Source organism: Rhincodon typus, chromosome 3 (genome assembly GCF_021869965.1).
Source record: "Rhincodon typus isolate 14 chromosome 3, sRhiTyp1.1, whole genome shotgun sequence".
In the NCBI taxonomy this organism is placed as follows: Eukaryota; Metazoa; Chordata; class Chondrichthyes; order Orectolobiformes; family Rhincodontidae; genus Rhincodon; species Rhincodon typus.
In genome coordinates this window covers 94,390,185-94,405,093 of record NC_063334.1, presented here as the reverse complement: position 1 = coordinate 94,405,093, position 14,909 = coordinate 94,390,185, and the positions used below count along the sequence as shown (strand labels likewise).

The following is a 14,909-nucleotide window of genomic DNA, read 5'->3' as shown; positions in this document are numbered from 1 at the left end:
TACATTGAAACAATTTGAAACTTCACTGTATTTTATTGGTATGTTTTCAAATAAACATGAGGCCTTCAAGTTTAATTTATTTTGCTCTGTGCCTTGTGTGCTGTTTGAGAAATTATAGTGAAATTATAATGAAGGATTGCAGGTAATTTATCATTATTAATTATATACATAATGCTCGTAGATAGATAATTGCTGTAACACTGCCAATTGTACGGTATGGCAATTAACTTAAACCAGATTTTTAACATATACTTTGACATTGCTAGCAAGGCCAACAATTGTTATCCATTTCTAGGTGTCCATGAGGGTAGTGAGCTGTGTTCTTAAAACATTGTGGTTCATATGACATAAGTACACCCATGTTACTGCTGGCAAGTGCACACCAGGATTTTGATCCAGCAGCAAAAAAAGACAACATTGTGCCAAGTCAGGATGGTACAAGAGGTGAAGTGCTGTTTGCATCCAACTGCTACCCTTGCTGTCTGAGGTGGTAGAGATCACAGGTTTGGAAGGTGTTGTTAAAGGTGTTTTGTCAAGTTCTGTAGTGTATCATGAGATGAGACACACTGCTGCAACTTTGCATCAGTGATGAAAGGAACAAGTGTTTAGCGGGTGAGTGGGTGCTGATAAAACATGTTGTTTGTCACAGTATCCACTTAAATAAACAACAATTGTTATATTATCAATACAAAAATAGTTGATGGAGGAATCTTATTTGATCTTGTTGATTTAAAGCATTTAGTACTTTTACTAGTTTTGTACCTGGCACTAGAGAAGTACGGACTGCCTTCTTCTTCAAATCTCCTAATGATTGGTTCCTTTAAAGCTGCTTCATCTTCTGAAGAGAACTACAAGGAAAAGTACAGAAACTCTGAAACATTCAGCACATTGAGATATTTGGTGCAGCACATTTAATGTTAATGGCAGTTGTGGCTGCCTGATTTCTTAATTTCATTCAATAATGTCAAATTCAAACAAGTAAACAGCATACCTAATGTCCAGTTTCTATTGATTAATAAACACTTGAAACTTATCTAGTAGTCCAGAAACCTCTCAGCAAAAGCAAAACACTGTACATGCTAGAAGTTTGAAAGAAAAATAGAAAATGTTGGCAAAACTCAGTTCAATAGGCAGTGTCTGTGAACCAAGGAACAGAGTTAACATTTCATGTTGATGATCTTTCATCACATGAGCAGTGGGATAAGTCAAATAGTCCAAGTTTGCACACTGACAGGTCCTGGCCAGCCCATCAGCATAGGCTTCCATTTAGTGAACTGCAGGTTTCAGATTCCAGTGGAAGTTGGCTCCCTAGAATCTACAGTCCATCATGGCCCGCAATAGCAGCAAATGCTGAAGATTGAGCACAATAGTTTCAGTTTTCCTAATTTTTTTTTGGGTGAAATATCTACTCATCCAATTCTGGATGTTAGATAAATATCACACAGCACATTTCAAAGAAAAGCAAATAGCTAGTTTAGCATCATACCCATCACATATCCTTCAATCCACACTAACACCTAGATTCAGCTCATTGTGTTTCTGGTGTGTTGAGCGCATCTTGAATGCCATATTAGTCTTCAAATAAATTACTTCAAAAACAATTTATCGACTGCATTGTGGACAACGTTAAAAGTGTGATAAAATTTCAGCAATTATTTATTTGTATTATATTGCTTCATGTGACTGCGAATTGAATTGATTGCTTAATGTGCATTTCTATTTCATTTCAATTTATTTGGGGATGCAGGCTTCGCTGGCTGGGCCAGCATCTGATACCCATCCCTATTTGCTCTTGAGATGGTGGTGGTGAGCTGTTTTCTTGAAATGCTGCTATTTATTTTGTGTCATTCCACCCACAATGCTGTTAGGGAGGGAGATCGAGGATTTAGACCCAGCAAGTGTAGGAATGGTGAAGTCTCCATCTGTGGAGAGAGAAACAAAGTTAACATTTTGAGTCCAGTAAAAGCAAAATACTGCAGATTCTGGAAAGCTGGAGGAATGGTGATATATTTCCAACTCAGGATTGTGTATTCAGTATTTACGAGGAGGTCTAGAAGTAAAGTTACTATAAATTTCCAATTTCTATTTACCAGGAGATTTTGTTTCTCTCATGTAATTCCCAAGTGCTATTTAGAAACTAAGAACAGGAGTAAGACATTTGGCCTTTCAATCCTGCATGACCATTCACTACGATCATGGCTGACCCTCTATCTCAATGCCATATTCCCATTTTCTCTCCATACCCCGACACCTTTACCATCTAAAAAAATTATTAATGCTTTCTTGAAAACATTGAGTGCCTTGGCCTCCACAGCATTCTGTTGCACAGAGTTCCACAGTCTGCTGCCTTTTGAGTGAAGAAACCTTTTCGGTCCTAAATCACCTGCGTATCCTACAATGGAGTCCCCTGGTTCTAGATTCCCCAACCAGGGAAAACATGCTCCCTGCATCTAGTTTGTCGAGTCCTCGTCCTAACTCTAACCTTAACCCTAACCCAGATTGCCCTGAAGATTTCTTGCATTTAAAGACCCCAAACTAAAAATCGTGTCATTTATTTCAGTTTTAAGCATAGCTGATATAAACAGAAGATACATTTTTCAAAATAGCTGGAGTACACATATTCATTAATGTCAGTTGCAAAATTTCATTCACGCAGGTTGCAAGAATCCAGGGCAAGAACCAAGAAGACAAATTTTGCAACAGTTCTAGACAGATTTCCATAATAGGGATGTTAGGACTGAGAAGACTGCTTTGAAACTTCATTTCAATCTAACAATCTAATTAATGATTGTCAATTTATGCAGAGTATACAGAATACTTTGACTGTTACAGCCAATTATACTCACAAAACCAGTGTCTAGACTGAGAATACAAACTGCTCCTGCATACTTAGGTTTCTTTTCATAATAGGGTGCAATACTTATTCCAAGCCTAACAGTTTTTTTTAATGAGGTGAATTTACCTCATGTAAAGTAACCTGAATGTCATTAGTACCGTCGTTTCTGTTTTCATTCCTTGAAACTCAACCTAACCGGTCTCGGCTCTATGAGGCCTCACATCACATTAATACTCACCTCTTTTCCTTCTCTTGCCCTTTGGTCCTTTGTAATTGTAGCTAAAACAGTAGCAGCTTGCTCACCCCCCATCACAGAAATGCGTGCATTTGGCCACATGTACAGGAACCTTGGGCTGACAGGAAAAACAGAAAACCAAAATTAATAGTATTTATTAATAAATACAACCAAGAAATATCTCCCCCACTACTTGTAAAACCCTCAAATTTCAAAAGGCAGAATTTTTCAAGACTGAACACTTTATTTCAGCCTATAAAACTGTCCTATTTGAAGGAACTTTAAAAATAAATCAAATGCAATATTTTCTTTTTCATCTCAAATCCAATCTATCAATAGTGGAAATCTGAAATAAAACAATAAATGCTGTGCCTGAATGAGAAAAGACAAGTCTACATATTGGGTACAGCCCCTTTGCTAAAATGACTCCACTCAAAATTCAAACTTTTATTTTAACCTTCAGAAGCTTAGAGGTTTGCTGTGATTTTAATATTAGGCAGGGAAATGTAGCAATATTGTACTCTGCATGAATGCAATTTACTGCTGCATTACATTAACCTCATTACATTTACAATTCAAGTGTCTTTGTAATTATCTTAATTGGCATGACACTGTTGAGCTTAGTTAAACATCTGTTTCCAGCTGGTACACAGCAATTCAATTACATGTCCCATAAAATAAAATTTGCTCTCGGGCAGTCTTGCAAAGACCAATCACAGGTTTGATTTTTATTTTTCCTCTTCAGTATTTACTGAGTGTCAACATACCAACTGAAGGTTTGGCCAATTTAGTTATTGGTATAATCAATAAATCAGATTGACTGTGGTCATGAGTTTTCAGTAGCTTTTTCTTCCTCATGTTTTTAGAATATTCCATTGATGAAACGTTATAATTAAAACAATTATTCACACTCCATCATCATCATCAAAACAGATACAGGATTTCATACCAAATTAATAACATGATAATTCATTAATCCCAAGTAATATGCAATCCATTAACAAATAAAACACACTGAAAAGGCGGACTAAATGACTAACAAGTTAAAGATTGTATTAGATTAAAGGAAAATGTTTATAATGGTGCTGGAGATAGTATTATGCTAAGGACTTGTACACTTAATGGTAAAGTCCTGGAGAGTGTTGCCAAACGAAGAGACCTTGGACTGCAGGTTCATAGTTCCTTGAAAGTGGAGTTGCACGTGGACAGGGTAGCGATACGCTTGCCTTTATTGGTCGGTACATTGAGTATAGGAGTTGGGAGGTCATGTTGCAGCTGTACAGACATTGGTTAGGCCACATTTGGAATACTGCATTCAATTCTGGTCTCCCTGCTATAGGAAAGACGTTGTGAAACTTGAAAGGGTTCAAACAAGATTTGCATACATGTAGACAGGGTTGGAGGGTTTGAGCTATAGGAAGAGACTGAATAGGCTGAGGCTATTTTCCCTGGAGCATCGGAGACTTAGGGACGACATGACAAAGGTTTATAAAATCATGAGAGACAAGAAAAGGGTGAACAGCCAGGGTCTTTTCCCCAGGGTAGGGGAGTCCAAAACTAATCGGCATAGGTTTAAGGTGAGAGGGGAAAGATTTAAAAAGGATCTAAGGGCAACTTTTTCACGCAGAGGATGGTGGGTGTATGGAACGAGCTGCCAGAGGAAGTGGTGGAGGCTGGTACAATTACAACATATAAAAGGCATCTGGATGGATACCTGAATAGGAAGGATTTAGAGGGATATGGGTCAAATGCTGGCAAGTGGGACTAGATTTATCTAGGATATCCGGTTGGAATGGATGAGTTGGACCAAAGGGTCTGTTTCTGCGCTGTATATCAACATGACTCTATGATTGAGTGTGTTTTGGATACCAGCAGATGATGGCTAAGAAATTGATTGGAAAAAAAAAAGCAGAATGAGAGAGAAAACAAGTGATAGATAAAACAATTCAAAGTTTTTATTGGTCTGAATAAAGGAAGAAATTTTAAAAATAAACATGATCTCTTACAAGCAGAGATAAGAAAAACAGGAAGCTATTCACAATTTACCAGATACACCTCCTCTGGGCACATCTTTTGGTTTCTTGACTTGCTCCATAATCAGTCCCTTTGATTTTACACCAACAGTTATTTTGGTCAACCTCTCATCTTCCACCCTATCACAGCCATTTCCTTTGTTCCTTTTCTCACGCTTCCCATTTTCACTTGCTTAAAATCTAATTTCCTTTCATTCTGATGAAAGGTCATTGCCCTAAAATATTAACTCTTTCACATCACAAATGCTGCTTGACCTGATGCATATTTCCAGTTTTCCCATTTTTATTTCCAATTTTCTATCCTGAACTGATGTTATACAGAGAAACAGGTAGGACAGTGACTTGCCTATATGCTCTTCCACACATTCCATAGTTTCCGGCACCATAGGAACCACCAACAATGACAGTAATTTTTGGAACATTTGCACATGCAACTGCAGTCACCATTTTGGCCCCATCTTTAGCTATTCCGCCAGCTTCATATTCTCGACCAACCATGAAACCTTATAGATTCAGAAGTAGTACATAAATTGACACATTGACAAAGTTGGCACCGTTTAAACAATAAATCTAAAACAAAAATTCAAGGTCATTGAAGTGAAATATAGAATTGGATAAAAGACAAATATTGACATATCTAACAATACAACTTCTTGATGTCTGCTTTTTTTTTTTTAAAACTTTGCAGTCTGTCTATTGCATTATCTTCAATTTGTCAGGGTCGTCCATTAGTGTTCAGTCAACATTCATGTTGCTATAGGACATGGTGTCATAATTCAGGCTACTGCTACTATTGAAGTGGTAGAAAAAGAAATTTAATATCCATCAAATGCTCTTATAAGAACATTGCTGAAAGTGACCAGAATTTTATTTTAGACCATGTAGGACTCCAACAGTGTTGGATGCATCAGTAGCTGTTAATGTAACATAAGAAGGGTGACAGATAACATTAATATGCAACAAATCAGTTTTCAGAATATGCCAAGGAAACAGCGACGGAGTATGGCTGACACCACATGGATAACAGCAGACTGCTGCAAAATTGAGATATATGGATAAAAAACAGACAAAATTTGGAAACAGAACCGACAAATTTTAATTTTAAACCTTATTACAAAGGCATAAATACAAACATTCATAGCAACAATAAAATAGTAATTTTGTTTGGGGATAAACTAAAAGCTCCATTTCAGTTACCTCCATCTGACTTAATAAAGACATTTGCTAAATATCAATTCTGAAATACATCTACAAGTGGTAAGTTACAATTTAAACTTTTAAGGGAAGGTGCAAATGATGCTCAGAGATATACTTTACAAAGGGTCCCTTCTATTAATGGAAATAAAACAGCCAATTGATTAAAAAGAGTATAAAACTGTGAAGATACAGGAAGGTTTTATTGTCTTTGAGGTATTTTATTGGGCAATTTTTCATCACTGTGTCTGTATCTCTTGTGAGGCCACTATCATCAGCATGATAAGCATATAATTCACAGCAGCCACAACTGAACAAACAGATATTGTTCTTATTTTGATATGCCATTGCCAAAAATGGTCCTTCTCTTTCTTACCTGTTATGTTCTGCAGAAATATGAGGGGGATATTCCTCTGACAACACAGCTCAATAAAATGGGTGCCCTGTAATTAAATAAAGGGGTACATTGGTTTGGAGAGTTTTCAGCAAGACAGTGAGTTCCTACATAGTCTGAACAATGGAGAAACATTTTGCAACATAAAAGAACGCTGAGGTCAGACAAGTTCACATTTAATTTTATTACACAGTCCGCAGAGAATACAGCATAATAATTGAACTGGAACTGAGGTTGAGCCTTTGGCCTACCAACTGAAAACTTCCAGTGTTTTAGCTGCTGGGTCTCCAAGAGCTGTACAGTTTGTTGAAAACATACTGAAGACAGCTAGCTTTTTCTGTTAACGTGCTAAGTTTAGTTTTAACCTACCTTTAACACTTTGTTCACAGGTAACATATCATCACTGTTTTCGGGTTTTTAAAATCAGAGTAGAGACACATATCATAAGATGTGTGGAGTTTTGGAGTAGCGCTGTTAAAAAGTCCAAGCGCTGACTGAAAGCCAAGCAATGTAACATAGTATTTACAGCACAGAAATATCTCCATAATGGTGCATATGGTGCACACAAGCTTCCTTCCACACTTTTTTCATTTAACCCCATTTAACATCCTCTTTATTCCATTTTCACTTATGTTTATCTAGTTTCTCCATAAATGTACCTGTGCTTATTGTCTCAACTACTCCTTGTGCTATCATATTCCTCACTTTAAATATTTTCAGAATAAATCCTTATCGATGATTCTTAAAACTTGTGCCTTTAACCAAATTTTTGTCATCTGACTATATTCTTATGTGGCTAAGTGTCATACCATGCTTTACAATGCTCCAATGAAGTGCCTTGGGAAGTATAACTGGATAAAGGTGCTATATACATTGTTGTTCTAAAGACATTTCTCCTCAATTCATTATTGGTTTTGTCATGACTGAGGCCGGAGGAGTGCACTGTCATTCTAGTCCCACTGCTCCACAGATCACAACACAGTAATTTTTTCTTTCATTTACCAAGATATCAATATCAGGTTACAAAACAACAAGATCTATCAACCAGCTTTCTTAATTAAAGATGAAGTATTGGCTTATTATCAAAATAAGACTTACTCAATAAAGAAGCAATAATTGGCTAACATGTATAGTCAGTAATAAAGAAGTATAATTACTTATCCCTCTAAATATCCTCAAAAGATGGAGAGAAAAAAAGATTTCTCTGCAAAAATTGTCTTCCTGAAAAAAAAAATCCCTTATCCAATAGGTCATTCTTGAAGACAACAGAATAGAATGTTCCAGACTTTGCTGCTCTGTTGTTTGGCTGGTGTGGTCAAGTTATGAATCAAACATGGCTGTCTCTGAATTCTTACAGACACAGCTCCCTTAGGAAATCCTACCTTAAGATGTTTTTCAATCATTTTTTTCAAAACAAACGAATTTCCTCTGAACTCGAGGATTTTCTTTTCAAACACGAGAGCAATCGGCTGGGCAACTTATTCTTACAAATCTCTTACAAATCAGCTTGTTCTTTTCTTTAACTTAAAAAAAAACACCTTTGCATGCCAGCCACTGTTCAAAGCAGCCCCAGCAGGGGTGTACAGCAAAGCAAGTGGTTATCACCAGACGTAATATTTACAGGAATACTTGTTTAAAGAAAAATATTTACAGTGAACCATCAATGACACCTTTTAAAACCACTCCTGATATTTTCACAAAACTTGAAAATAATAATTTTACAACCTTTCAAAACTTAAGTTTGTCAAACAATGTTAAATATAAAGTGTCTCTCTAACACTTTATTAGTAAATGTTTCATAGTTATGGTCCCTAGTACTGGTCTCCTTCACAAGTGGAAGCATCCTTTCTACCAACTACATTAAACCATTTCCACGAACCTTTAAGACTTATTTCAGGTCACCCTTCAGTCTTTCCATTTCTATGAGCTACAACACAATATGATACCTTTCAAATTTTGAAATCACCCTTCCAGTTCCCAAAGTCCAAATCATTTATATATAATTTTGACATGGTCTCCGCATTAATTCTTGCGCAAGTTCCAACCTTTTCAAAAATTGACTAACTAAAACACTTACTCTCTGGTTTCAGTTTGAGAAATAGCTCACTATCCATTCTGCTGCTTGTCCTGTCAACTACCATACCTCACATTTTGAAGAGGAATGTTGGCAGAGCAAACAATTTCAAGATGCTTTTCCAGACACACTAAATTGCTTAAAAGGCTGTTTAGGGTCTAAACTGTTAAATCTACCCTGCACGTTATTGCTGAGAACAGCTGATATTTTTCATCTTTCTTCAAATTTAATGGAACTCCAATCTTCCACTTCAAATGGATCACCCACATTTACTCAGTCAAAACTGTAACTTCTGTACAAATGACAGCTGGTGACTAATACTGTGAAACTACAAAAGGCAATGTGTGGTAGCTATTGAACAATGTTATCATTAAGGTCAGAATTGAAGACACATGAAGCATCAGCAACAATAACATTTTGTGAAAAATTATGATCAAATTTATTTTCAATTGAACTGCTTAATACTGTCGAATTTCCTTCAAGTCAACTCTGTTGATGCTGTCAACAAAGGAATACCCTGAAAAAGTCAACAGAAATATGAAAAATTAATAAAGGGAGATCAATTATTTGCTGTGCTTTGATAAGTGTTAGTTATTTTTTCCCCCCAATAAACTGAGTTTAGACTGAAAGTTTATGATGGTTTAAGAATTTTACACATCCTTTTCTTTCTTGAGGGAACAGCACATGAGAATACAACCTTTGAAACAATCTCAAAGAAATCTGGAAGCAAATTGATCAGTAACTTTCAAAACGTAATCTGTAAATATTTAAAAAGGGAACATGAGCAGGGATATGGAAATAGAACAGGATAGTGAGATCAATTAGACAGCTATTTCAGAGATGACTGGCACAATGGTTGCCTTCTGTGTTGTGTTATTCTATGATGAAATTTTAAACCAAGCTCTGCTGTAATGTTGGTGCTCATTAGGCGTACAATAAAAATAGATTCTACGTCTTAAGGTGTACAAAATGTTCTTTCACAAATGTATCACACATTTTCAGAACATGGACAGAATTTTATAGCCTACAATGATTTTGCTGGTGGGGAGGCTCGTTAAATTCGCTGTGGTCCTTCCCACCACCCTCCCGATCTGCTCTAAATTTTAAAGGGGAGGGGCAAAGGGAAACTACCTGCCCTTGCCCTTGAAGTTTTTAACTGCCAATAATGGCCACTCCCCACCCTGGTCTCAATTTTGCAGCTTCAGAGGAGGTGCAGAAGGTGAAAAATTTCCATCACTGAGCTCCGTTTGAGATCAGACACTAGTCAACCATGTTACCCTCCCTGGAAGGGCTGGGACCAATGTAAATCCCAACCCCTCAATTCCTTGGGGCACTTTCCACACCTGTCCTGAGAAAAACACTATGTTGTAAGAGTCAAAAATGCAAAAACAAACTTAGACACTTTTAACAGGAAATGATATCTGCCATTTGTCTATTAGTCTCTGAAAGGCAGGGTTGATACTTAAATCACCAATTGCTCATCAGGTCACATAGCTGACAATAAATTGTTCCTACATCCCTAGTATTATTTGAGTTTCTTTCCTCTTCTTCGTCTGGGAAAACATTGGGCATGAAAGTAAACATGTGTGGCGTCTCAAAATAAGTGGTATTCCATCTGTTACCTGTTATATTCTCTGCCCAGAACTGAATATCGAATATGCCTCATTTGTGTCATTGTAACATTTTTTTCTTGAATTTCAGTGCTGTTGTCTTTATAAGCGGTTTTTCTCTTCACATTTCTCTTTTCTTTTTGCTTGTATTTGTTTGTGTGAGCTTCTCTTGTGCATTTGTAAATACCCCACTTTTTAATGTTTTTAGATCCTGACAGAACAAGCTATTTGCTTCTGTAGAGCAAAGAAATATGGATGCTGGAGACGTGAAACAAACAAAGGCATAAATTGCTGGAGAAACTCAGTAGATCTAGCAGCATGCATATAGAGAAAACAGAGTTAAAGTTTCAGGTCCAGTGACCCTCCTTCCTCTGGAGGATCACAGGACTCAAAACGTTAACTCTGGTTTTGTTCCACAGATGCTGCCAAACATGCCGAATTTCTCCAGTAATTTCCGTTTTCATTTATTTAAGCTGTCTTTCCAGTCCTCTTCCAACTAACCACCTACCCTGTCTGTAAATCTTACGGCTTGGTTGTCTGTTGGTTTCCATTTCTGATGAAATGACTTGTCTGTTTACTGGCCTGTTGAACACTGCCAGCACTTTGTATTTTGATTTCACATTTTCAGCATTTGCAAATTATTTATAAAAAAATACTTTCCTAAAGTTAAAACATGTAGCAACCTATTCAGTAAACTAGTTAAGCCACATAGGAATCACAGGCAAATATCCTAAGGATCTTGACAATGTGCATCATCACAGGTACTCTTCAATGATCTCCCCTTCCCTGGTGGCCAGTCCAGAGAAATATCTCACCCCACCGTATCAGAAGGATAAATGCCTTGTACAGTTGCAGTAGGACTCCCCAAAACTTATACTCTAACACCATTGAAATAACAGCCAACATTCTATTTGCCCACCTGTTTACCCACCACACCTGTGTGCTTGCTTTCTGTGTTTTGTGCACGAGTACCCCCTCCAAGTCCCTTTGTGTTACAGCTGTTCTTTTGTTCTCCCGTTCATAATGAACAGGTTCACATTTTCCCATATTATATGCCATTTGCCAACTTTTTGCCCACTTACTTAGCCTATCGATTTCTCTCTGTAAGCTATTTGTATTCCCATCACAACCTGCCTTTCCAAATACTTTATGTTGTCTACAAATTTTGCGACAGTACATTTGCTTCCGTGCTTCAAGTCATTTATATATATTGTCAACAATTGCAGTCCCAGCACTGATCCCTATGGACTCCCACTGGTCATAGGTTGCCAACCTGAAAAAAAAAATCCCTTAATCCCACTCACTGTTTCCTGCTCATTAGCCAATTCTCCAAATGTCAATATATATTTCTACAACAAAAACCGAAAGAACTGTGGATGCTGTAAATCAGGTACAAAAGCAAAGTTGCTGGAAAAGCTCAGCAGTTCTGGTAGCATCTGTGAAGGAACAAACAGAGTTAACATTTTGGGTCCAGTGACCCTTCCTCAGAACTGAGTCCTGAGGAAGGGTTACCGGACCCAAAACGTTAACTATTATTTCCTTCACAGATGGTTCCAGACCTGCTGAGCTTTTCCAGCAACTTTGTTTTTGTTGTTGTTGTTGTTTCTACAACACTATGGGCTCTTATCTTACGACTTAATCTTCTGTGAGGTACCTTGTCGAATGCCTTCTGGAAGTTCAAATACAACATAAGTATTGATTCCTCTTTATCCACTCTGGTTGAGACCTCCTCAAAAAACTCTAATAAATTAGTCAAACATGAGTTCCCTTCCATGAAGTCATGCTGACTCTGCTTAATTAGGTTATGATTTTCCAAATAAGTGCTATTACCTCCTTAATAGTTCATCCCAACAGTTTTCCAACAATAGACGTTAGGCTAATCAGCCTGTTGTTACTCACTTTTTGCCTCCCTCCTTTTCAAATAGGGGCATCACACTGGCAGTTTTCCAATCCCCGGTACCTTTCCAGAATACAAGGATTTTTGGAAAACTATAACCAACATACCCACTATCTCTGTGGATACTTCTTTTATCCACCAGTTTTGATCTCCCAAGATTACAGTAGGTCCTTTCAACCAGTTCTGGACTGGTCAAGGCCTCTGTGCATCCATCCAATATTTGTGGAGTCACCAAAAGTATCCAGGCTACAGCTATAATGCAGTCCAAATGATGACTCACATTTTTTGAGGAATGTCATCTGGCTAAACCTGAAGGCAGATGCTAAGAACTCCACTGAAGCACTGACAAGGCTCTTAAATATTTATTAGATAAAGAAAGTTAGGTGGTGGTGAATGATTTGTTTTTTGAGGGGGTGCCCTGAAGCAGGTGGTTCATTGTGATCATCAAGGCCCCATACCCATAATCAAATGGCATTCAGAATTGAAATTCATTTGTCAAAAATAAGTAGATGGGCAACTAAGGCAAGGCACACCCCACATCCTCAACTCCACCCCATTAAAAGTCAACACTTCAGCAGAGAAGGATAGGGGTTGGAGAGAAGAGAAAAATATTGGGAATTTATTAATTACCAGAATCTCTTAAAAGTGAATCATATAATTATTATTTTAATAATAAAGGACAGACTGACGCAAGAAAATGTCAAATTTAATGAAAACATCCATCAGCAGCTGCAACAGAAGGTCAATATCAGTCTTCAACCTTAAACCAAGGTAATTTTTCACAAGATGAAACATATTGACTTTCTGACTTGTCTGCACCTCTAGTTAAAGCCTGCTGATGTCACCTAGATTCAATCAGTTGTGTCATTTTAAGTCACTGAGTATTTGGATGTTTCAATCTGAGGTTAACTGGTATAAGCAAACATTTCAGAATTCCATTAGCTCACGAATTGCCTCTATTAATAATGTCATGTTTTAAGTGCATTCTGTTTATACGATTAAAACTTGCCTTTGGTAATTTCACAATTATACATTGGGTTTAAAAAGGGCAAACAAAAGATCAATGTAATCAAGGGTTCATGTATGGCTTCAACCCTCAGTCCAGACGTGTAGGACTCAAATAGATGATGGCGTGGCTGTGGTTATTCAACAATTCATGAAAGATGAGATAATAAACACAAAACTCCACATATTATAAGAAAACAGTAATAATGCTATTGGAATGGCAGCTTTAACTCCTTTCTGTAACTATATGTTCAGAAGTGGCTCACAGACGTTAGTGCAGTTTGTCATTTTTGCTGCTGTCATAAAGATGTTTTTTATTCAAAATTTTAAAGTCTTTTATTAAACTAATTCTCACTAATAAATTTCCAGATTTCTGTATGTCTGTGGATTACTAACAAAAGACTTATTCAAGATACAGTATTGCAAGAGGAGGAATTCCTTTCAACCTTAAACAGGTCCTGAGATTTGAGGCTGGATGAATCACTCACCGTCAGTGTGTTGAAAGATGGGGTGGTAGGGATGGAATTCATTAAATCCAGTGGACACATGCCTGCTGCCAATGTGTTACAAATTTTCCAGTGGTAGAGGCATGGTGTCAGGAAGCCCGCCCGCCCACCCACCCAAGGACCAACTGAAGCCGTTGGGCATTTAATCATCATAACTTATGGAAGGTGTAGGTCATTCAACCCATTGGACCTTTTCTGTCATTCAATAACATCATAGCTGATCCTACTGTGGCTTTAATATCACTTTCCCGCCTGCTTCACACAAGTCTTGACTCCACTGTTGATTAAAAATCCATTTAACTCAGTACTGAATACACTCAATGGCACAGCCTGTAGCCCTCCCTGAAGAAGAGGGTTCCAAAGACTAATGACCCTCTCAGAGAAGAAATTTCTCCTCTCCTTCATATTAAATGAAAGATACCATATTTTTAAAAACTTTGTCTCTTAGACCTTGATTTCACAGAGAGGAAACATCCTCTCAATACTTACCATCAGAACGTTATATATTTGAATAAGGCCATCTCTCATTCTTCTCAATTCCAATCAAAATAGGCCTAACTTGTTCAACTGTTCTTCATAAGACAATGCCTTTATCCCAGGACTCAATCTCGTGAACACTGCATGAACTGCTCCTCTCCAAATAGCCCTCTTAAGTAAAAAGAGACTGAATTTAAACACTGCACTCCAGATGTGATCTCATGAATGCCCTGTACATCTATAGAAAGACTTACGTACTTTTATACTCCATCCTCCTTTTAATACATAACAAATTCTATTTTATTTCCTAATTACTTGCTGCACATGCACATTAACATTTTGTGATTAATGTACAAGAACACGCGGATCTCTTCGTATCATGTATTGTTATTCTTTAAATTATATTCTGTTTTACTATTCTACCTGCAAAGTGAACAACCTTTCATTTTGCCACATCATAGTCCATCTACCATTTTGTTCTCTATTCACTTAACCTTATATTTATCTCTTTGCAGACTCTGCTTCCTCACAATTTGTATTCCTACCTATCTTTATATTACAGAGATAGTAGGAACTGCAGATGCTGGAGAATCTGAGATAACAAGGTGTAGAGCTGGATGAACACAGCAGGCCAAGCAGCATCAGAGG

The 14,909-nt window shown here is 37.3% G+C and overlaps 1 protein-coding gene across 2 annotated transcripts in view; it reads right to left on the bottom strand.

The window, feature by feature from the left end:
* mccc2 (methylcrotonyl-CoA carboxylase subunit 2) overlaps positions 1 to 14,909 on the bottom strand; it is a 102,499-nt gene that overhangs the window by 17,795 nt on the left and 69,795 nt on the right. Inside the window, exons 13-16 of one of the 2 annotated variants that reach the window (XM_048594922.1) lie at positions 6,675 to 6,741; positions 5,451 to 5,607; positions 3,075 to 3,189; positions 763 to 848 (exon numbers count right to left, since the gene is read on the bottom strand). In XM_048594922.1, the coding sequence (XP_048450879.1) occupies positions 763 to 848; positions 3,075 to 3,189; positions 5,451 to 5,607; positions 6,675 to 6,741 (425 nt within the window). Of the gene's footprint in view, positions 1 to 762; positions 1,923 to 3,074; positions 3,190 to 5,450; positions 5,608 to 6,674; positions 6,742 to 14,909 lie in introns of those variants that run through there. The other variant, XM_048594923.1, reaches the window with a different exon arrangement.